The sequence below is a fragment of the Ceratotherium simum genome, chromosome 21, assembly GCF_057802395.1.
Source record: "Ceratotherium simum simum isolate JZ-2026a chromosome 21, ASM5780239v1, whole genome shotgun sequence".
Lineage (NCBI taxonomy): Eukaryota > Metazoa > Chordata > Mammalia > Perissodactyla > Rhinocerotidae > Ceratotherium > Ceratotherium simum.
In genome coordinates, this window is record NC_141920.1 from 965,471 (window position 1) to 987,840 (window position 22,370).

Genomic DNA, 22,370 nt, shown 5'->3' on the forward strand with positions numbered 1-22,370 from the left:
GAGACGTGCCTTTGCCCAGCCCAGCCGAGCAGCAGGGCCTCAGCAGGTCCCTGAGCAGCTCTTGTCCTCAGGTCATGAAGATGGGGGGACATCTTCATGCGCCCTGCCCTAGGTTCCTGAGGTTCTGGGGAGGCGCTGGGCCTGAGCTCGCCTCTGTCACCTCCCTCACCTCCCTCAGCCTCAGAGGGAGGATCTTTGTGACTAGGCTACCAGGAACTAGGCTTTGGGACTAGGCCACCACACACCTTGAGGTCAGTTTTCCCGTTTGAATTAGAATCCCTGAGGCCGCAGTGACCCAGACACCAGGGACCTTTGGGGAGGGTTGGAAATTCCAACTACTTGTACCTGCTGCATCGGGCTAGTCCCACGGCTCAGGGATGACGGGACCACCCCTGCCATAGCCTCCCTGGGGTGCCACTCTGCTCTGCCTCAGAGCTGGCCCACCTCCCCAGGCCCAGCTCTGGGACACACCCTCCCTGCCACGTATGCTGGGGCCCCGTCTGCCGGAGGTGCCCTGGCTCCTGGTCTGGAGGGGCCCGGGGTTCGGGACTGCACATGCTCCAGGCCCAGGTTACAGCCGCTGGCCACATGGGGTGCCCCCTTCCCTGGACAAGCTTCCCTCAAACCTGGTCACAGCCGCATGGTCTCCACCAACCAGCCCAAATGCAGGGTCCTGGCGCCCCTAAACCTGACAGCTAGGGAACACGGAGGCAGGGCTATAACCCGGGGAAGCTGGAGCTCCCCAGTGAGCGAGTCGGAGCCCAAGGACACAGAGGCTCTGGGGTGGAAGGGACAAGAGAGGAAGACTGGTGGGGAAGGGGCCCACCCCCAGCTTCCCCCGAAGCCTCCTCATCCCCAGGAGCACAAACCTCCTCCCGCTTCCCAGAGCAGACGTGGCTCGTCCGCCTGCTCAGGCCCAAACCCTCTCTCATCCCAAGACCTCTGCCTCACTGTTTCCATCCGGGTGTGGGCACGTGCCTGCTCTCAACGCGTCAGCCTTTGAAAACAAGTTCGTTAAGATTAAAAAGAGGAAGCTCACTGTGCTGGGTAGGCCCATTGCTTACAGTGGGGGCCCGGAGTGGGGCTAACTGCCCAGGGTTGGCCGTGAGAACATGGCCAGGGCCAGGCAGGCAGGGTAGGCCACGCCACAGTGAAGGTCACAAGGAGGAGCTGGGTGGAGGGGGGTCCTAACCCAAGCCTGGAGGCCCGACCTGCCTGCTGGCCTGGCCTGGCGTCCGCCCCAGCTGCCCTCCCTCACCTCCCACACGGAGCGGCATGAACCCAGCACAGACGGAGCAGCCCGGTGACCACGTTCCTATATACCAGCCACACCTGCGCCTCACTCCTGGGGGGACGGGGGTTGCTGTCTCACCCTCGAGGAGACCCCATCACTGTCCTGGCTGTACTAGCCGCTCAGCCCCGATGTTGCCGGGGTCCCAGCGAGTCCTGGAAACCCTCTCCTATCAGATGCCCGAAGCCACCTGGTTTCCTGCAGGAAATCTCGGTAAAGGGTGTGGCCTGGAAACCAGGCAGCAATTAGCATCTCCCCTGCGCCCCTCCTCTGCCCACTCCTGGGCTCCTGAGGCTGAATCCAGGGCCTGGTGGGTGATGGTGCTCAGGGCAAGCTACCCCAGGAGGCACCACTCTGGTATGCAGATTATTTCGAGCTGAAGACAATAAGGACTCAGAGAACTCAGGAAGAATATTTGAGTTTCCCCTCCCAAACTGCCTAAAGAATTTAAAACAAAAGATCTGTTTCAGGAAGGAGTTATTATCATGACGCTATAAAGATAATGTAGGATAGAGGTTACAATAGAAAAGGCACCAAGCCTCTTTTATCAAAAACTCTGTCTCTCCCTGACCACATTATCTATAGATGACCCTGAAAAAAATTGTCTTCCTGCCCTCTGAAGTCCCAGGCCACTACCCACCCCCAACACGTTCCTCGCCTTTAGCTGCAATACTTAAGCAAGCAGCTTAGACAAAGGGACGAGTTGCTCATTTCTGAGTTTCTCCCATGTACACATGTTATTAAACTTGGTATTATTTTCTCCTGCTAACCTGTCTTGTTACTTATTTGGCCAGTCATAAGAACCTTAAGGAAAAGGGCAGAGGGAGATTCTCCCTCTCTCCCGACATGGGCAACTGAGGGAGGGACACCCGGACAGCTTCGGAGTTGTGGGAGCAGTGGGTCACGTCTCCCAGGAGAAGGTCTCGTGGGCCAGTGAAGGAGGCCAGACCCCAAAGGGGTCTTCCCGATGTGTTGGTCTCAGGATGTCTGGGCCGTCACCTACTCTCTGCTCTGGTGCCCCCTCAGCACCGTGCCCGGGACGCGGAAATACTGGTGATCTTTGGCCCCTTCAGCAACCCTCAAGTGTGCCCATCCCTGGGGCCCTTTTGGAAGTTTCCTTGGGCAGCAATCCTCTGCCCCTGTTCCACCCCCACCCTTGGGCAGACAGGGAGGTGGATGAGAGTCTCCAGGCAGCAGGGCGGCATCCCCTGGGGGCACCTCTGTGATCTGTTCCCTCAGATCCCAAAGCTTTGGGGCTGGGAGGGGAAAAGCAGTCTCCCTCACTTCTGGAAATTCCAAACACGCATTGTTTTGCTAATTACAAAGTGGTAGGAAGGAAATAGCCTCCTGTCCATTGTGGGGGGCGGGGAGTGGCGGAGACACTAAGCCCCAGGAGGAATCTGAGAGCAGACTCCCTGGAAGGGGGTCTGCGCCTGAGCTGGGTGACCGCCCACGAGAGCAGCTGTCACCTCGCAGAAGGACCAGCCTCGGCCTCTACTCCTCGGCAGCCACCTTGGAAATTCTTGAGATGAGGAATTACCCGTGTGTTGCTTATATAATTAAATAAAGAGAAATAGGGAGCTAAAAATAACTATCATGTGCTTATTCCGGAAATTTTGAGAATACCAAAAAGACAAAGAAAACAAAAGTCACCGTCTGAACCAGCCCTGTGGCACCATCAGGGCCAGTTTCCGGATTTGACCTTGCCTCGCTCCATGCGAAACGTCACCATGGGGAGGGGTACACTGGGCCTCATACGTTTCTTTGCAACTCTCTGTGAATCTATAATTATTTCAAAATAAGCAACTGGAAAAACCGCCAGCCTTCTCTCCGGTGAGAGGTAAGCTGTTGCTGCTCTGTTTCCTCCAGTCTCGCTCTGTCTGCCCATTTTTCTCACTTAACATCGTGTGTCAGCTTTTAAGCTTGAACGAACATCTGTCAGTGCCTCGGACGGCTCACCTCCAAGACCTTGGGGTCACTGTGAGTCTTTATGATGAAATCTCCTGGTAAGATGATGCCAAATGGGAGATGGGGGGGGGAGACCTCCAGGTCAGCCCGATCTGTTTACAGACGGGACCCTGAAGACCAACCACCCAGGAGCCAGACCAGATCCCCACCCTCCCTGCAAGATTCAGAACCAAACTGAGAGCTCCCTCCTACCACTGTGGTGGGGCACGCCCCGTCAGGGCCATTGCTTTGGGCACCCCCGCCGGGGGCCTTGGAGCCTGTGGACCCCAGGGCCCGCTGGGCATGTGGACTCTGGCTGGCCAGGGGGCTGGAGAGAGCTGCGGGCAGAGCCACGAGAGGCCAGCAGAGGGCGCGTGGGCCCTACCGTGGGCCTTTCCCCACCCGCTGAGGCTGGACAGGCTGGACCTTAACCTAGCTGTGGGCTGAGCGCAGTGGTCTGGACCACGGCTTCAGGGCTGCCTTGGCGGCCCAGCCTGCATCTCCTTGGGCTTGTTAAATCAGATTATTTCCTGGCATGAGTGGCCCTAGGCCTGGGCGGGACAATTGGCTTCTCCTTGAAGACGATTCAGCACAGCTGAGGCTAGCTCCTTCCTGCCCCTTCCCCAAGCCCAGGCGCCCCTCCAAGCTGAGCCAGGAGGCTGAGGGATGGACCCAAGGCATGGTGTGGGGCTTGAAGGGGAAGGAGGGAGGGTGAGCAGCAGCCTTCTGGTCCCACAGCCCTGCTGAGCCTGGAACATCCACCAGCTGGACATCCACAGGCCGGCCCTGCCTGTCGGTGCATCATCTGGAAACTTGAGAGGTCCCATCTCTGGCCCTAGATCTTAGCTAGGAATCCAGGGGATTGTTGGGTTCAGCTTAAGGAAGGGCTAGATCAGGGAGGTCACCAACCATGATGCGGGGTTCCAGGGAAATCGGAACTAATCGGCTGCAAGGGCAAACCGATACTGCATTTCCCAACTCCGTGCAAGCAGAGTTTGAGGGGTGAGCAGATTATAGGGGTTCAAACCTCTGTACTTCTGTCTCCCCCTCACACTCTGGATTTTCAAGCCCATAAGGAGGCACTGTTTGGGGTAGGGGTCTCATGCATGGGTTGAGCGTGGGTCCTGCAGAGAAGTGATGCCCGGGCTGGGCCCCCAGTGCCCTCAGAGTGAACATGAGGCTCAGAGGAGCCACCGGAGGGAGGGACAGACCACCAGGGGCTTCAAGGGAGGCTTGGGAGAGGAGCTGAGTATGCCGGGCAGAGAGTGGGGAAGGGTGTCCTGGGCAGAGGGAACAGCATGGTGGAGGTGCGTGGGGAACATGTGTGTGTTGGTCCTTGTGGGGACTGGAGGTGGACAAAGGTGCAGGGCTGTATGGGGCAGGTCATGGGGACCCTGGAACCAGCCAAGAGGTGCTAGCTGAGCAGTGCTGGGCTTACAAGCACACCTTGGGCCCCCGACGCCCTCCCTTGTGGGTCTGCAGTTTGGGCCTGAGGTTTGCATGTCGTGCATCGTCATGGTGGCAGGACTCTCAGCTGCAGATGACAGAAACTCAGAGCTGCAGCAAAGAGGAAATGTCTTGCTTCATGGGACCAGAAGCACGGAGGGGACTGCTTTGGCTATGCCGGGCCTCAGGCTCCTCCCTTGCTGGTCTGCCCTCCAGCTGCATCATTTCCAGGCCCAGGTGGCCCCTGACAGCTCCTGCGCTCACAGCAGCATCTCATCCCCAGAGACCCAGCTGCCGTCTGGCCTGGGGCTCACAGGCTCTGATCAGGCCAGGTGAGGCCCGCCCTCAAACCACAGGGACCGAGGGGGTCTCCCCAAAAGAACAGCAGGATATGTCACTCTACAGAATGGGGCAAGATGATGGCATGAAAAGGAGCAGGCCAGTGCCTAATGGGGACAGCCAGGCGAGACTTCCCAGTCCCAGGACAGTCGCTCCAGGCCCCAGGTGCTCCCTTTGTCTTCGAGGGCTGTGATGTCCAGCACCACTCTCCTCACTGGCCCCCAGGCCCCTCCAGGTGCCAGTGCTCTCTCCGGGGCTGCCCCTGCTCACCCTCATTCCTGTCCCACCTGCCTGCCTCCCCGGGCACCTGGCCCAGCCATCGAGGCCCCTCCCTTTCAGGGCCACCTGCAGCTCTTGCTGTTGGCCCCTCTCCGCCCCTCCTCTTGGGGCTGACCCCCCCCCACCGTTTCCTAGCCACATTGGCTCCTGTGGTCCCCCCTCTTTGTGAACCTCTGGTGGAGAGTCCTTGTGGCATCCTGGGGCCCCGTGACGCAGGATCAGCCTCATGGCATTCCATACCCTCAGATGGGCTAGCTGGCGCTTGGGGTTTAAAGTTCTGCAGTCACCATCTTAACAGTCTTAATACTTTTGTCTTCGAATCTGTGTTTTCTAAGGTGATGTCCGATGGGACAATGGGGCATGTGTCAGGGGTTTGGGGCCTCCCTGTACCTCTTCCCCTAGGACCGATTCTTGGTGGCTCACTCCCCCATCCCCCACCCAGTGACCTTGGCCACCCAGAGACCTCGGCCACCCCTCACCCCAGCAGGGGTCTGGGTGTGAACATGGAGGAGCACCGAGTCACAGGGATGGGCTCAGGATGTCTATGAGGGTCTGTGCTCCGCCTGTGAGCACCCTCTGCCCAAGGGAGCATGACTTTAACTAGCAAATAATAAACACCATGACAGGTCCAGAGAGAGAGAGTGGAAGGAAGGAAAAAGCCTCTTCCTGCTTTTTGAACAAGGCCCCACATTTTCACCCAGCACTGCCCCAGCCTGCTGGGCCCTCCTGGGCTGGGAGCTGCCCTCCTGGTTGCCGGGCGAGGCGCCTCTCCTCGCCTGAGCAGCACGGGGTGCTTTTGCAGCCGCATCACCTCATTGTCAAGGCCAACACCAACTGAGTTGGGACAGCGCTGCAGAGCAACCCAGTCCCCACTGTTGCATCAACCACCGGGCAGGGCGCATCCATGTCCTGCTCCCACAGCAGTGAGACGGCTGGGCCCCAGACCACCTGGCACTGTCTTTGGGGCAGACGACAGTTCACTGCTGAGGCAGAGGATGCCCTTGGCAAAGTGGAGTTAAGACACTGCAAGTGCGACTCCTGGAGAAGCAGGGAGGGGCCGACTGGCTGTAGACTAGCATCTGGAGGTTGGGGGCTGCTGGGCCCCTCGGGGAAGTCACACAGGGTCAGAGCTGAGGGGTGCCCACCGAGGACAGGGCAGGCTGCCGGGCACCAGGAGCTGGTTAAAGTCCTCCAGCTGGCCACGGATTAGCTGCGCGGCTGAGGCAAGCTCTTTAACTTCTGGGAGGCTTAGCTGTTCCAGGAACCCAGAACCGCTTCTAACTCACTAGTTTGCTCTCTACCTATTAGACCATGCTCCTCCCACACCCTGAGCTGTCTTCCCACCACGGTGCTCAGCAGTGGACACCAGTGTGGCCCAGCCACCGGGAGCTCCCTTCCAGTGGGCAGGCAGCTGCCTCTGTGCCCGGGCTCTGGGTCCTAGCTGGCGAGCGTCTGCCCATCCTGAGCCTCAGTGCGGGGACAGGCCTCAGAGGCCTTCCAGAGGCCAGGCTGGCGCCTCTCCTGGCTCTGTCTCCGCCTGATCCAAGGTGCCCTGTTTACCCGTCTTTCTCCCCACCAGGCCACGGGGCAGCATCTGGCGCATTCTGTCACCCTGCCTGCCTGGTTCTTGGTGCACAGCGGGTACTCAGTGAATGCTGATCCAGCCGAGCCACTGCGCAGGCTGTGTAGGCGTCCCCCCTACAGGGGGAGCTCCACAGTGCAGGACGGCCTATGTACCCCAGCGCTCCACATAGAGCTTGTAGTAGGTGCTCAGTTAACACTTACGGAATGAAGGACCCAGTGATGTATTTAAAGAGAAGAGATTTTAGACCTCCCCATAGGAATCGTGGGAGGCTTGTCAAGGTTACTCCCGGGGCGGGGTTGGGGGGATAGGGAGAGCAGGAGGAGCCCGGAGAACACGAGCAGGTTTTGTCGGGATGAAGAAGCTCAGCAGAAAGCACAGGCGGGAGGTTTCTGGAAGGAGGCTGCTGACCCGGGCCGATCCCTGATTTAGCTGAGGAGGTGACCGGGGACCCGAGAAAGGGTTAATGGGGGAAGGAGGGCGCTGAGCGTGAGTGGCTGCTCCGGCTTCTTCACCTGTCCGCGATCAGCACGCGGGTGCCGTCGGCGCCCACACCTGGCCGACCAGCGCCTGCATGCGCCCCCGGGGCCTGCCTACCCGCGCGCCCCCCCCCCGAGCGCACCATCACTGCAGCTGCCATGGCGCAGGCTCGAAGCCGGGCAGGTGCACAGCCAGGCAAGTGCACATCTGCGGCCGCAGCCCACCCGCCGCTTCCTGCTCGACCCCCGCGGCGCCACGGGACACACCCACGTGACTTCCTGGGCTCGCCCCGGCCCCGCCCCCGCCGCGCGAGATTGGGACCCGGGCGCGAGATCCGTGCCGTCGGGCGGCGGCGCGCAGGCGCGGCGCGTGACGGCCTGTCGACACTCCCGGCCTGCCCCGCGCGCGCAGACGTCGCGCAGCCTCGTCCCCACCGCCTCCGCCGCCGCCGCCATTGGAGTCGGCGCCCCGTCAGTGCGTCCCGTCCCGGCTCTGCCCCCGCGCCGCGCCCGCGAGCGGCCCGCGTGCCCAGCAGCCGCCGCCGCCGCCGCCGCCCGGCCGGCGCCCGGGGAGGAGGCGGCGGGCCTGGGGCCGCGAGAGCGCGGCGACAGGCCTGGCCGCGGGGAGGCCCGAGCCGGCGGGCGCCCCGGCCCCGCGCCGCGCCGCGCCGCGCCGCGCCGGGCTGTTCATGAAGCATGTCGGCCACCAGCGTGGACCCCCAGGTAGGGGCCGGGCCGGGGTCGTGGGGCTGGGGGGCCGGGGTCGCGGGGCCGGGCTCATGGTGTCGAGGGCCGGGGGTCGCGGGGCCGGGGTCACGGGGTCGGGGGCCGGGGTCACGGTGTCGGGGGCCGGGGTCACGGGGCCGGGCCGGGGTCGCGTGTGACCGCACCGACCCCGCCCGCCCGGGAGGGGTCCTGGTGGATAACTTTGTGCCTCCCTCTCCCCGGGTTTGTCTGCTCGCACGTCCCGGCCCGCGGCGGTGCAGAGAACAAAAGGACAGGATAATAAAGGTGAGCAAAGGGGGACGTCGCGCAGGCCCCGGCGTGGAGGCGGAAGCAGGAGCCGGGGACGGCGGACCCTGGGCGGGGAGGAAAGGTCTAGGAAGCGGCGTCTAGAGCCGGAGACTTCCTCCCTCGGCTCCTGGGAGATGAGACGAGGTTGTGATATTCGGGGAGATTTGACGGGTCGGAAACAGGGAGTTTTCAAGAAGTAGGGAATGAATGGGCGGTTAGAGGAATTGCATCCTTCCTCCTGCCGCGGAGTGGTTGATTTGCCCGGGGAAGGGAAGGAGGCTCGGGCTGGCGACCGGCCTGTGCGCCCACAGGTGTGCGGGGCTGGCCCTGCGAGCTGGCTCCACACCCCAGAAGTTATAGCCGTGTTGTTTTTCTCTTATGGTCTCTTATGATATTCTGGTTTGGGGTAAACCCCAAAAACGCACTCTTGTGAGAACCCGTTAAGGGACACTTCATGTGTACTGGGAAGACTGTCTTGAACCCGTGTGTGTTACTTGGGTGTAACCAAATATGTTGTATGGTGTTTTAAGATTGGAGAAGGCTCAGCACTGTGTTTGCCTTTCTCCTCCCTTTCTGGCTGAGCGTTGTAACAGTGGAAGATAAGTGGACAGCCAGATGCTAGTGAGCTCAGAATGTCCTTCAGTTTCTGCAACACTGCGCTGAGCTTCCCGGTCCCCTCTCCCCGACATGTGCAGTTTGGCTTTTGGGAGTGCCACCCTCTGTTTGGCAGGCACAGGTCTTCCCAGACCACAGCATCTTGACCAAAACCCAGTTACAAGTTCTTTTCATTGTTTTGTTTGTACTTTTATTTTGTCGACATTTACCAAGTTATGATTAAGTCTTCATCTAAAACTTAACCTAAATTATTGAAGGTTCTGCATCGCCGTTATAATTAGTTGTGTAAATATCAGTTCTAATCTGATTGTGTCCATTTTTAAATAAAAGCGTTTTCTCCTAGAAATTGATGGACATAGACTTTACTATCTTTAATTTCCATGCTTAAAACTAATTTTTTAAAATTCAAAGATAATATTTTGTAACTTCTTGTTCTAGCACAAAATGGTTCTTTGCATCAGAAGGACACGGTTCATGACAATGACTTTGAGCCCTACCTTTCTGGACAGTCAAATCAGGTGAGTTCATTTTCTAACGTGTGTTTTTACATTAGTTTTGTAATACACCTCAGCTGCCATATTTCTGACCTTATTATGCTGACTGACAAAGAGGCACACTATAAAGCACTAGAAATAGTAGAAAGTGCTAACGAAGACTTGCTGTGAAGACTAGCCTCGTGTTAACCGTGGGGCGTGAGTGCAGTGAAGCTGGGTTTTCCTCTAGAGGAGATGACCCCCCGCCCCCAACCCCAGAGCTGGCATGCAGGTGAATTCTAGTTGGCCTCAGCATTGGGGGGTCAGTGATGCGCTGCCTTTGGTGGAGTGGCCGTGCCCTTAGTTCCCAAAGACTGTCCACTGAGTTATTTTTAGCTCTGAACGATTGGAATTGTGGTCTGGAAGAGCAGCTGAGAGCTGGACTCCGGAGCTTGGCTCTGGCCTTGGGTTCGAGTCTTAACTCCACCACTACTGTGTGACACGGTCTCAGCTGGCTGGCTCTCTCTGTGCCTCTGTTTCCTTTTATATAAAACAGATAGTGGTAACTCTTCATAGAATCGTTGGGAGGATGGTACCTGATACACGGCCGTTGTAGCTGCCCCGTTTTCTTAGGTATTTCAGGGTTTCTCAGCCTTGGTATTATGGACATTTAGGACTGAAGCATTCTTTGTTTTGGTGGCTGTCCAGTGCATTGTAGGATGTTTAGCAGCTTCCCTGGCCTTCATCCGCTAGATGCCATTAGTAACTGCTCCTCCCTCCCCCCACACCACGTGACAACCAAAAATGTCTCGGCAAATGTCTCCTGGGGGGCTAAATTGCCCTGGTTAAAACCACTAGGCTAGTAGAAGTTCAGGTTTAAGCATAATATCTACCACTTTTAAAATGTACTGTGCATGTTTGCTTCAGAATAAAACCAGGCTTTGCATCTTCCCTGTGGTGGAATAAAGCTAATCTGCCTCTTTTTTTTGCTAATCTGCCCTTCTCTAAAGCATCTTAGAAGTTCTTAGAACCTTTCTGTCCTCCTCCTTCCTGTTGCTCTCGGCAAGTCAGCAGCTGAAAGTTCCTGAGCATCTGCCCGTCTGGGCAGGACGGGGTGCTGCAGAGTAGAACTGACCTGGCCTCAGTGATGGGCTTCCGGCCAGAGGTAGTGGCAGGGAGTTAAATGGACTTATTTTTTTGACAATCTTATTTTTTCTTACATGACTTGAATACTATAGCAGTATTGTGTATTGGATTTTAAACAAAAAAGGGAGAATTTGCTTCACTACACTTGAAATATACTTTCATAAAGTAGAAGCTTTTGTGTCACTTGGGAGGATTTCTTTAAAAATGGAGTAGATGATTTTCTTTTTCTGTGTGTGAGGAAGATCAGCCCTGAGCTAACATCCATGCCAATCCTCTTTTTTTTCCTTTGCTGAGGAAGACTGACCCTGAGCTAACTAACATCTAACAGCCCACTTGATGGGCGGGGGGGGTGTGTTTTACGAGTGTAGAATGTCATGGGCTTTTGCGTGACATCTCTTTGATACCTTGTATGCCATCTCTCAAATGTTGTCTTATGTGGTTAAGTTGAAATTTGTACCTCTTCCCTCTCTTTGCAAGGGGCTTCTGTCTGGCCTCGAGAAGTGTTTCAGTTTAAAGGCAAGCTCGTCTTGAAAATTGCACTCAGCTGTCTTGCAGGGTTTCTGTCACCGTTTGGGGTGGTTTTTCACCCAGCAGCACAAAGCCAGGCTAAATCGATGCCTTGTTAGGGTGTCTGTTCCATGCAAAGAGCCTCGGAGAAACTTGGCACTTGGCTTATTGCTGTGCTGGGCAGTCCTGGTGGGCCCCAGGCCAAGCAAGGGGTCAGCGAGGAGCGCTTGGTCACGTAGGCATTGGCCTGGCATAGGCTTCTTGCAGTTGCATCTGAAGGCTATGGGCATCCTTTTTTTTTTTTGTGAGGAAGATCGGCCCAGGGCTAACATCCGTGCCCAACTTCCTCCACTTTATATGGGATGCCGCCACGGCGTGGCTTGACAAGCAGTGCGTCGGCGTGTGCGTGGGATCTGAACCCCAGGCCGCTGCAGTGGAGCGCACGCACTTAACTGCTATGCCACCGGGCTGGCCCCTATGGGCATCCTTAAAACACAGCAATGGTGCCCACTCAGAAGGGACGAAATGCAGCTAGCAGGACCAAGTGGAATCTTAACATACTTCTTGTCCTCAGGTTGCTCACAAGTACGCACCTCGAGGCACGAAACAACAGCAGAAATTCTGTGGCTGTCAGAAACTGCATCTTGCATATGACCTCACCAGCTGAGGGGCTGAAACTGCAGCCTTGAGCATGTGAAGCCACCTCTGCATCCCCCAGGGCTTCTCCCAGGAACGGTGGGGCGGGCCTGGGCTCAGAGCTGGTTTCCCAGGAGTCTGTGTCACTTTGTCACTGTTTTCATAATTGCCCCTGACACTTTTCTTTCTACATAATTTATTGAAGGTTTTTTTTTCCTTTTTAAGTAGATGCTTCTCAACATCTCTGAAAGTGTTCTGTTTGCCTTGGGCTTTTGAAGGGTCCTTTCTGTTTCTCCCTCCCGTCCTTCCTCTTGGCCACTCACTTTAGTGGCTGAGTCACTTTATTGTTTGTGAAACTTAAAGCATTTGAGTAATTTCAGATTCTTTCCTTTTCGGAAAAATGGATATAGGAAGCAAACATTTCAACTTTAAAATAAATGGTTCTGATCATTCAGAATGAGAGTTTCTTTTTTTTTTTTTTAATACTTTTATTTATTTTTCCCCCAAAGCCCTAGTAGATAGTTGTATGTCATAGTTGCACATCCTTCTAGTTGCTGTATGTGGGACGTGGCCTCAGCATGGCTGGAGAAGCGGTGCATCGGTGCGCGCCCAGGATCCGAACCCGGGCCGCCAGCAGCGGAGTGTGCGCACTTAACCACTAAGCCACGGGGCCGGCTCGAGAGTTTCTTTTTTTTAATGTGGTTAAATTTCAGTATGGAAAGCTCTTCATTCTAAAATAGATTATGACTTTATTGTGTTTTACTCTTTGGTTTTTCAAAGAAAATGACCTAGGATGATGGTCACTCCACATTTGATGTTGATTTTGTTTGCAGTGCTCACTGTGTTGATCGTTTTCAGCTTAGTCACCCGAGAGTCCAGCGTTTGGGGTGTCTTTCCAGCCTCACTGGGCTCATTTTGCCTTGAAGAGCTGTCAGCCTGCCTTCTCCGAGGCCCTCGGTTGTACTGCAGGCTGTAGTGAGCAGGCTCGCCTGGGAGAGCGTTCGTCAGGGAGGTGGTTTACCTGCCTTGTCCTTAAGAGGGTTCATACTGTGCTGCTCCTTTCACTGCCCAGTTAACATGCTGAGAGAGAGCTCGGAATTCGTGTTCATCACTTGGGTTTGTGCGTCCATCTCTCTGGTAAATAAACTTTCATAGTCGTGACCTGGAGCACAGTTGACTCAGTAGGGCACTTGTTTGGTGTCACATGAGCCACACTGGGGAGTGTCTGGATTGCAGTGCATCTTGTCTGGGGAGCAGTTCCTGGTGAGCACCCCGAGTTGTGCCCCACCGTGCCCGGGGCGAAGGGGGTGAAGGTTCTGGGAGGCTCCGTGCTTCGCGAGCAGCCCAAGCTCTGCGTTTTCAGTTGGTGGGGGTTGCACTGCGGTTCACATTTGAAGTCAGTTTAGTTTTAGTTTCACTATATGTTCAGGCCCAACAGTCCCCCGTGTACTACAGGCTGTGACCCACAGGCTGACCAGAACTGCTTCCCTCAAGGCGAGGAGAGGAGGGGTGAGGTGCAGACTGCAGCCCAGCTGCGGGGGCATCATGTCTCTGGGGTTTCTTACTGTACGAAATGCCTTCTTTCAAAGAGCTGTGCAAGTTAATTTGCTGCTTAACTTTCAGAGTTTTGATGTAGGAAATAGGCTGCCAGTAAGATCAGGGTAAAAATGGAAATTAGGCTCCCTACCCTCGAGGTCACCCTGCTGTGCGGCCGGTGAGGACGGACAGCGTGGGCAGCAGCTGGGCAGGGCTGCTTTAGAGCCCTGCTCTCCCGTGTTGACAGTCGGCACCTCCGGTTGCCCTGAGCCCTGTGCTTGGGGGACCCTGAGAATGGCAGTGTGAGGTGGGACCTGGTGCCCGTGAGGACAGCCTCTGGTGCCCCTGCAGCCACTTCTCAGGAAGCTGTTATTAAACTGCAGTTTCTTCATCTGGGAACTTGAAGTGAGGAGTCTTTGTTCCTTTTCTCGTATGAATTTAGGTTTTTAAGAAAGATCTGTGGTCCAGATAGGTGTACGATATTTTAGTAAGCTGCAGCTTTCCTGGTGCTCACCTCACAGTGACCTGCCTGCATTGACAAATCACAGGAGCAGAGGGTTGAGAACTTCCCAGGGTTGCCACCGCCAGGCAGCCTGCCCAGGTCTCCCCTGCATGCCTCCCTGCCTTGGTCTTACCCCTGTGACTGGGGATGAAGATTCAGATGATACTGGCTGAGTTGCCCTGTGTTTCTCCCAGGCAGTCCTGGCTGGAAGCAGCTGAGAACCGCCTGTCTGCAGAGTGGTCGGTGTGACTGGGATGCTAGGTTGTCCATCTGACAGTAAACTTGAGATGGATTTTGAGGGACATTAAACAGTTAATGTAATGTATGTCGTCTCATGTTCTGAATTCTGTCCTGTTATGGTTAAGGCTCAAGTGTCAATCAGAAGTGTGGTGCTGGCCTCGGGGGTCTTGTGTAGAACACAGCGCTCTGTGGCTGCACTCCCCTTGCTCTGGCTGGTTTTGTGACCACGTGGTTGGAATGCCACACAACCACTTAGGTCTCCTCTTCTCCCAAGTGCCCCCCTCAAGGGTGAGGAAGCATATGTTGATGTGAACGCAGCCCTGGCGAGGAAAGAGTGTGCCCAGCTGACGGGAGGAGGGCAGGTCTCCCTTTGGAAGGACCATCCCCATTGTCCTATTGAACCTTCCATGGGGCACCGAGGTCCGAGACTTAAGCCCCTGGGGCTGCCTCTTGCAGAGCAGAGCAAGTCCTCTGCCCAAACCTCCCAGATGGTTAGCCTTCCTTCCCGTCTCTGGCCCGCTGGAGAGGCTGCCTTGAGGCTCAGGTTGGGCGGAGGCAAATTGAGGGAGAGGTTATAATAAAGGGGCCAGAATCACTGAAATCTTTTCAAGGGAGGGTAGCTCAGTCTATTCCCATGCTTAGAGAACATCGATGGTACCCATTTGTCATTTTTTTTTTTTTTTTTTTAATCCCGTGAGAATCTCAAGGATTTTTGATAGGGGGAAAGTTATTGCATTTTAAAAGGCAATTCTGGAATAGTCTGCTGTGAATTGGAGCAGCCACCAGGAAGAAAGTTGGATTCCTGAAGCCTCAAGAATCCTAGGATGGGACAGGGAGGCAGGAGGGGGCCGTGGAAACTGGCAAGCAGGTGGCTGGGTCCCCCCGGTCCCCATGGTCATGTGTAGGGCTGGGATATGCTGAGGGACCGGCCTGTTCTCCACAGGGTTTCTAGGGGGTCCGGGGAGTTAGTGCCCGTCTCATTCCAGTGAAGCAGAGCAGCTTTGCTGTCTGGTATTCCAAACCCTTGCCGGCTGCCTCAGCTCAGCTCCCCTCTCGGGCACTGAGACTGGAGGTTGCACCCAGGACACCGGCCACCCTCCGTGGCTGGAGAGGAGGTCTCTAGCCAGTGCTCTCCATGCAGAACTTCCTGGTGGCTTGGGAGACGGGGGGGAGGGGACAGGGACCATTAAGAGATCAGAAGACGGCCTCACGGAGTGGAGGGCTTGACGTTTGCCCCCACTCTCGTTTGCCTTCACAGCCTTTCCACTCTTAGACAAGCTGCCCTGGGTGGAAGCCTCCTCACCCTCACTTCCTGCTCCTCAGCACCCTGCCTCCTGCTCACACTCCCCAGGAGCAGGTTTAAGTGACCCCAGACAGCAGCAGTTCTGACCAGACCTCCCGGGTGAGTCTCTTTCCAAGGAGACGCCTTCCCAGAACTGCGGACATTGGGTCTCGGTCCCCGCCCTGGGCAGCTTTCTGGAGGCCCCTGAGATGAGGCCCTGCTGCCTCGGGGTCCAGCTGCTTGACACCCCCTCTCCGAGTTTCTGGCCGCCACAGAGAGGTGTGTTCTCACTAAGGGAGCCCAGGTGAGGTTGGAGGCTGAAGTGAGGGCTTCTCCAGCCCAGAGCAGAGTGGGAGGCTTACTCTTGGCGAAGGAGCTGGAGCCAGCCAGGGCCTCCATGCTGCCAGGCGCATTCCAGAGCCTGGCTGTGCCCAGGATACCATGGGATGTGGAGTGGCAAGACCCCTTTGCACTTGGAGATGGGGGCGGGCTGTTCAGAAAGGCGTGTGCAAGGGGCCTCTGAAGTGGCCCTTGGCGGGTGGTGTGGAGGCCTGTGGGTCAGCAGTGGGAAAGGGGGTTCCAGATGAGGTGGGGCGCCCACCAGTAATCAGCTTGAAATCAGTTTGTGGGGTAAATGCCCTGTGTCCCTGAATGTCGCGGCTTGCTGTTGGAAATAGCAATAGCATACTGCCTCTTTAAAGCCGTTCTCAGGTTCTTCTGTGCTGCCCGTGCTGTCAGTGTCCATTGTGAGCACGATTGCCAGTGGGTCAGAGATTTTGTTCCTTTAAATGGATGGCTTCTTGAAGGGGAAGTGGGAGGGATTGCTGAGCAGATTGCCACCCTGCCAGGTCTGGAGTAGCCGCGCTCAGTCACTTCACTGAGTTCAGGCCATCGCAGATGTGCTCTGTATTTGGCGATGACCACCTGGGTTGTGTTTGTTATTAGCTTCTCCCAGTCTGTTCCAGCGATCTTAGCTTTCCTCATGGAAGTGATGGCCAGTGCTATACAAGTCTTGTTTCCCATCAGCCTGCACTTAAGCAGGGGGTAGTTGTCGTTTTCCGTGTCTCCTCGTGTCGTGAAAGCTGTTTAACTGGTCACATGCTTGTTTCCGCAGAGTAACAGTTACCCCTCCATGGCCGATCCCTACCTGTCCAGCTATTACCCACCATCCATCGGATTTCCTTACTCCGTCAATGAGGCGCCGTGGTCTACTGGAGGGGACCCTCCCATCCCATACCTCACCACCTATGGACAGCTCAGTAATGGAGACCATCATTTTATGCACGATGCTGTTTTTGGGCAGCCTGGGGGCCTGGGGAACAACATCTATCAGCACAGGTTTAATTTTTTCCCTGAAAACCCTGCCTTCTCAGCCTGGGGGACGAGTGGGTCTCAAGGGCAGCAGGCTCAGAGTTCAGCTTACGGGAGCAGCTACACCTACCCACCCAGCTCCCTGGGTGGCACGATCGTGGATGGGCAGACGGGCTTTCACAGTGATACCCTCAACAAGGCCCCTGGAATGAACAGCCTGGAGCAGGGCATGGTGGGCCTGAAGATCGGAGATGTCACCACCTCTGCAGTCAAAACGGTGGGGTCGGTCGTCAGCAGTGTAGCGATGACTGGTGTCCTTTCCGGCAGTGGTGGGACAAATATAAATATGCCAGTTTCGAAGCCGACCTCATGGGCTGCCATTGCCAGCAAGCCGGCAAAACCACAGCCGAAAATGAAAGCTAAGAGCGGACCGGTAATCGGGGGCACGCTGCCCCCTCCGCCTATAAAGCATAACATGGACATTGGCACGTGGGATAACAAAGGGCCCGTGCCCAAGGCCCCAGCTCCTCAGCGGGCGCCCTCCCCCCAGGCGGCCCCACAGCCCCAGCCGGTTGTGCAGCCTCTTCCTGCCCAGCCTCCTGCTTTGGCCCAGCCACAGTATCAGAGCCCTCAGCAGCCACCCCAAACCCGCTGGGTCGCCCCTCGCAATAGAAACGTGACATTTGGGCAGAGCGGAGGGACTGGTGGTGATAGTAACTCTTCTGGTAATACCCAGCCAAATTCTGCCCCAAGTGTAGAATCCCACCCCGTCCTTGAAAAACTGAAGGCTGCCCACAGCTATAATCCTAAAGAGTTTGATTGGAATCTTAAAAGTGGACGTGTGTTCATAATAAAGAGCTACTCCGAGGATGACATCCACCGCTCCATCAAGTACTCCATTTGGTGTAGCACGGAGCACGGCAACAAGCGCCTGGACAGCGCCTTCCGCTCCATGAGCAGCAAGGGGCCTGTCTACCTGCTCTTCAGCGTCAACGGGAGTGGGCACTTCTGCGGGGTGGCCGAGATGAAGTCGCCCGTGGACTATGGCACGAGTGCTGGGGTCTGGTCTCAGGACAAGTGGAAGGGCAAGTTTGACGTGAAGTGGCTTTTTGTTAAGGATGTGCCCAATAACCAGCTGCGGCACATCAGACTGGAGAATAATGACAACAAGCCAGTCACAAACTCCCGAGATACCCAGGAGGTGCCCTTAGAAAAAGCAAAGCAAGTGCTGAAAATCATCGCTTCCTACAGGCACACGACCTCCATCTTCGACGACTTTTCTCACTACGAGAAGCGCCAGGAGGAGGAGGAAGTGGTGCGCAAGGTGAGTCTGCTTTTTCCAGGCACTTGCTTGAGACGGGGTGTCGGCCGGGGCGCCGTCTGGGGGTCGTGGGCAGGGAGGCGTGCAGGCAGCATTCCCCGGGCTTCCCCAAGTGTGGTCACCGGGAGTAACCAGAGGTGGCATTGCAGTAGCCGTCAGTACGCCACTTGTGATCCTTTTTCAATTTTCAGGAAACATAACAATGAGACCACAGTGCACAAATTCTGTTATCAAGAACTTGAGGGTCATTTACTCTTTTTTCTTCGTGAATCATGGTCTTTCCTAGAACAGTGCTTCCTAGTCTTTGTCAAGTCAGAAACATTTAGAAATAATGTCCTACAGCACTGGGGTAGACAAGTGAGGCTGGGGCTGGGCCTGGGGGCTGTGGGGCCCCACTCACCAAGGGGTCCCAGGGCACTGCCCTCAGCAGTTGGGAAGCTCTGGGGTTGGTGGGGAGGTTTGGAATGCAGACTTTTTTTTAACAGTGAATATGAGCATGTGGAACCAATGGAGAAAACCTTTAGTTGGGTCTCTGAGATAGTCCTAATTTCCTGTTACACTACAGAGAAACTGCCAGAGACTGGAGTGAATCTGTCTGCTCTGTAGGAGAACGGGGCTCTGATGCCCATAAACTGGCCCAGAAATGGGAAAATAAGGACAGTATAACACACTTTGTAAAGCTGCTTTGAGAGAGTTCAGCCTGAGATTTTCTCCTCTCTTTTGGTGTTAAAATGTCCTTTCTTTCATGAATTGTCAGTTGATGATGGGTTTTCAGTCCTTTCTTAGTCTTCCGTATTAAATAAGTAGCATTACCATGTGTGAGCTTCAGGTGTCCTGAAGCATTATGAGCAGAAAGTCATGTAGATGGGGCATGTAGGTAATGCACAGTACTGTGAGCAGTTGTGAAAGTTACACAGACTAACAACTCAGGGTTTGCAAAACTGTGAAAACGGTCCCTCTTACTGTTGTGCGGAAAAGAGAAGGGTTTGTCATTTATTTTCAGTTACTGAAATTCTATATTTTAGCTCTTTTAGGTATAAAATAAAATAATTGCTGAATTTACAGGGCTAGAACAGAGATCATTGGTCATGAAATTTGAGGTCTTGAGTTGACTTTAAGCTGGCAGCTGGCTGTGTGTGTGTAGTTTCTCTTAAATACTATAATACTTGGGTCTTTTCCTAAGCCCACTGGGTTCTGAAGGTTGTGATGAGCTTAGGGATACATTTCTGTCCCTAAACCAGTTGGTGTTTTTAAGATTCTCTTGTCCTACAACTTCCATTGTAGCAACTAGATCCTTAGATGACCGCGTTAGCAGGCAGGCTGTTGGGAAGTGCAAGTCTCCAGGTGGCGGCGTCCACGGGGCATCTGCCTGCAGTCAGACCCGTGGGGCTCTCGGCTTTGAGGTCTTCCTCCAGGGAGCTTGAGAGAGAGTTGGAGTTCTCCCAGAACATTAACAGTTCAGGGTTCTCCTCTGTCACTTTCCTGTGATGCTTCTTTGGGCACTGCTCATCCGTCCTCCACCCTCTCCCCCAGGAATGCTCTGGAGGTGAGGCGAAGCATCACAGGAAAGACTCTGGTAACTCTCCCAAACCATGAGTTAGCCAGGCTGAAAAGCCCTTACGTATCAGTGTTACATTAATTCTTATTATTGAAGGTGACAGGTAGAAACCCAGACTTGTTAACATTCTGGTTAACTGTTTTGAGCCCACTAGGCTGTGTAGAGGAGTATAGGGGTTTCTCAGCCTGGTCCCCAGTACCTTCGGGCAGAGCACTCTGGTCTCCGTGGTTATCAGTTCATTCAGGAGTCGGAATCCGGGACTCTGGGTTTCTAATAATTTCTCCTCTGGATTTCCAGGGAGGGTTTGGTGTGTTCTTAACGAATGCAGTGTGCTGAGCTGAAGTCAGGAAGGGACTCCTGCAAACTCTGAGCTTGCTGGTGAGGCCGCCCAGCAGTTTGCGCGGGAGACTATCCCAGGACATCTGGGAACACACGCACCTTTAGTTTATCCTTTAGAGTTGGACTCCACTGTTTTCAAATGACTATGCACACAGTGTTTAAAGACGTTAGTGTTTAGAAAGTAAAATGTAGCTGACATTCTGCAGGATTGCCATACTGTCCTACGCCTCAGCCGTTGATTTGAAAACATGCTGATTCCCTCGGGAGGCACTAACTCTTAATGGCAGCCTGTCAGACCAGGTCCTTAAGGGTGTGGCTTTTAATCTAGCAGCAGTCTTTCCTTAGGGTGCTTAAAATAGTGCAGGTTCTGAGTGACACTGAGAGTCAAGTGGAGGAGTTCCTTGTAACAGTTCGGCCCTGGCCCCGGCCCAGCATCCTCTCTGCACAGACATCGGCGACTCAGCAGAAAACCGAGTTAAGACAGAATGTGAAGAATTAGCCTTTCCTGGAATATTTGCTGTTGAGCGTTCTTCTAAAGAATGAGCCATACGTACTTCCTTTGTTAAGTTTGTTTTTTGAGAAGAGGATATTTAACAGTTTTAGGACTAATAGTATTTTTTAAAGAGCACGCAGTGCACCTTGTAGTTATTTATGTAATGGCTGAAGGGAGCCAGGGCACCAGCCGGTGTCCTCATCTGAGTTGCTTCAGCAGCAGCCATGTGGAACTCAAGAGGGATTGGCATCTGCTCTCCGGGAGGTGCAGCACCTGTGATTTTTTTAAAGAGAATGCATAATACAGAGTTCTTAATTTTTCCAGCTTTTGAGTTCAGGGTAGAGAGGAAATGTTCATTCTCAGAGTAGTGGCTGTCGGTTAATCCAAATACCTGGGAGCTGGCTCAGGACAGGGGCCCAGCTTGAAAAGCACTCAAGGTGCTTCTGCCCTGGGTGATGTGGGGGAGGGAACTGGTGTGTTTTGTTAACCTGAAGACACATTCAGTCCATTTTTAGCAGAAGAGAGGGATTCAATTTGTTACATTATGCCTCAAATGTCTACTAATCTGGTCTGTTTGGGAATCGTGCCATTGACCAGCCCTGCACAGCAGTGTCCTTTACTAGCTTCGTCTTGGTAGAAAGGGGCAGGCTGGGGGTGCTCATGCAGTGACGTGAGGGTGCGCGTGCAGGGACATGCACTCAGTGTGTGGTGAGCACTCCTTCCTGGGCCTGGCGTTTCCGTGTGTCGAGCAGAATTTAGCTGCAGCGTTGTAAGGAAAGACTGAGATGGCTTCTGACTCGACTAGTGAGAAGCTGGTAGGCAGACTAGGGGAAAGATTCAGCTGTGAGTCACAGGCTTGACAGCAAGATGGTTCTCTTTATGGTTGGAGACAAATCTGGCCAGAGGAGCCTTGCCTAGAACAGGTGGACACCGTGGGTGGCTGGTTATCAGAGGCCCATCTGTGTGCCCAGGACCCTGAAGCTGCCGTGGCAGAGGGAAGTACTATGTGCTGGTGTCGCCAGTCCCAGTGGGGAGCGGGGGTCCAGATCTATGGCCGCAGCCCACAGGGTGGCCTGGGACCTCACTTTTTTTTTGTGAGGAAGAGTAGCCCTGAGTTAACATTTGTTGCCAATCCTCCTCTTTTTGCTGAAGAAGATTGGCCCTGAGCTAACATCCGTGCCCGTCTTCCTCTGTTTTATATGTGGGGCGCCTGCCACAGCATGGCTTAAGTGGTGCATAGGTCTGTGCCTAAGATCCAAACCCGTGAACCCTGGGCCGCCAAAGCAGAGCACACGCGCTTCACCACCATACCACCGGGCTGGCCCCTGGGACCTCACTTTGAGGGAATTTGTCTGCGAGGCATGTCCACTCAAGGCATTAAGCTTTTTTTCTCCTTCTTTTTGCAGGAACGGCAGAATCGGAACAAACAGTAAAGATGAACTGGTTTCTTACCTGTTCTCGCGTTTGACTGAGAATCCGTTTCAGAGCAGTGTGCTTGGTGCTGTCTCCTGGCGTGGCCCTGGCTGTCCTCCTGTGCCCTGCTCTCCCGCGCCCCGTCCTCCTGCGCACCGTCCTCCTGCGCAGGCTTGGCGAGCGCGTCGTCACCTTCTCCGTGGTTCGTTTCTGCCCAGATGGATCTGCACTCGTTGTATTTTTCTATGTATTATAGTGTTGCAGAACTCACTAATAAAGGAGTGTTTTGTCAGCTTGTCACTCAGACTGACCTAATGTGAAATAGAAGTATCCTTAAAAACAAAAAAAAGCGAAACAAACGTAATCATCCCCCAATTTTTTTTTTTTTTTGGTAGAAATTATGTTCTTAGTCTCATATTCACAGTCATTTAGCATCTTTATGTGAGACTGCTCATTTCTCACCCCTCTGTTGCTTTATGGCGAGCATAAACTGTGGGTGGTTTTGTCGTGGACCATATTCTCTTAAAATGCTTCTCTTCCAAATGCTGGAATCAGCAGGTTAAGGATCACCTCGTTTGACTGGTTTTTTTAAATCTCCATTTTTATTATCTGTTTTCTAAA

At 54.6% G+C, this 22,370-nt stretch overlaps 1 protein-coding gene across 3 annotated transcripts; it reads left to right on the plus strand.

Moving 5' to 3' along the window:
* Window positions 1–7,830: 7,830 nt before the first annotated feature.
* YTHDF1 (YTH N6-methyladenosine RNA binding protein F1) lies at window positions 7,831–22,049 on the plus strand. 3 transcript variants are annotated; one of them, XM_087444990.1, is made up of 5 exons: window positions 7,831–8,086; window positions 8,350–8,374; window positions 9,431–9,510; window positions 16,429–17,949; window positions 20,276–21,719. In XM_087444990.1, exons 1-5 carry the CDS (start codon window positions 8,060–8,062, stop codon window positions 20,384–20,386), a joined length of 1,764 nt encoding a protein of 587 aa, XP_087301116.1. In that variant the 5' UTR covers window positions 7,831–8,059; the 3' UTR covers window positions 20,387–21,719. The 3 variants fall into 3 exon arrangements, with proteins under 3 accessions (XP_087301116.1, XP_087301117.1, XP_087301118.1); XM_087444992.1 differs by lacking the exon at window positions 20,276–21,719 and adding an exon at window positions 21,743–22,049 and having other exon boundaries at window positions 7,834–8,086; XM_087444991.1 differs by lacking the exon at window positions 8,350–8,374 and having other exon boundaries at window positions 7,832–8,086; window positions 20,276–21,718.
* The last annotated feature ends 321 nt before the right edge of the window (window positions 22,050–22,370 follow it).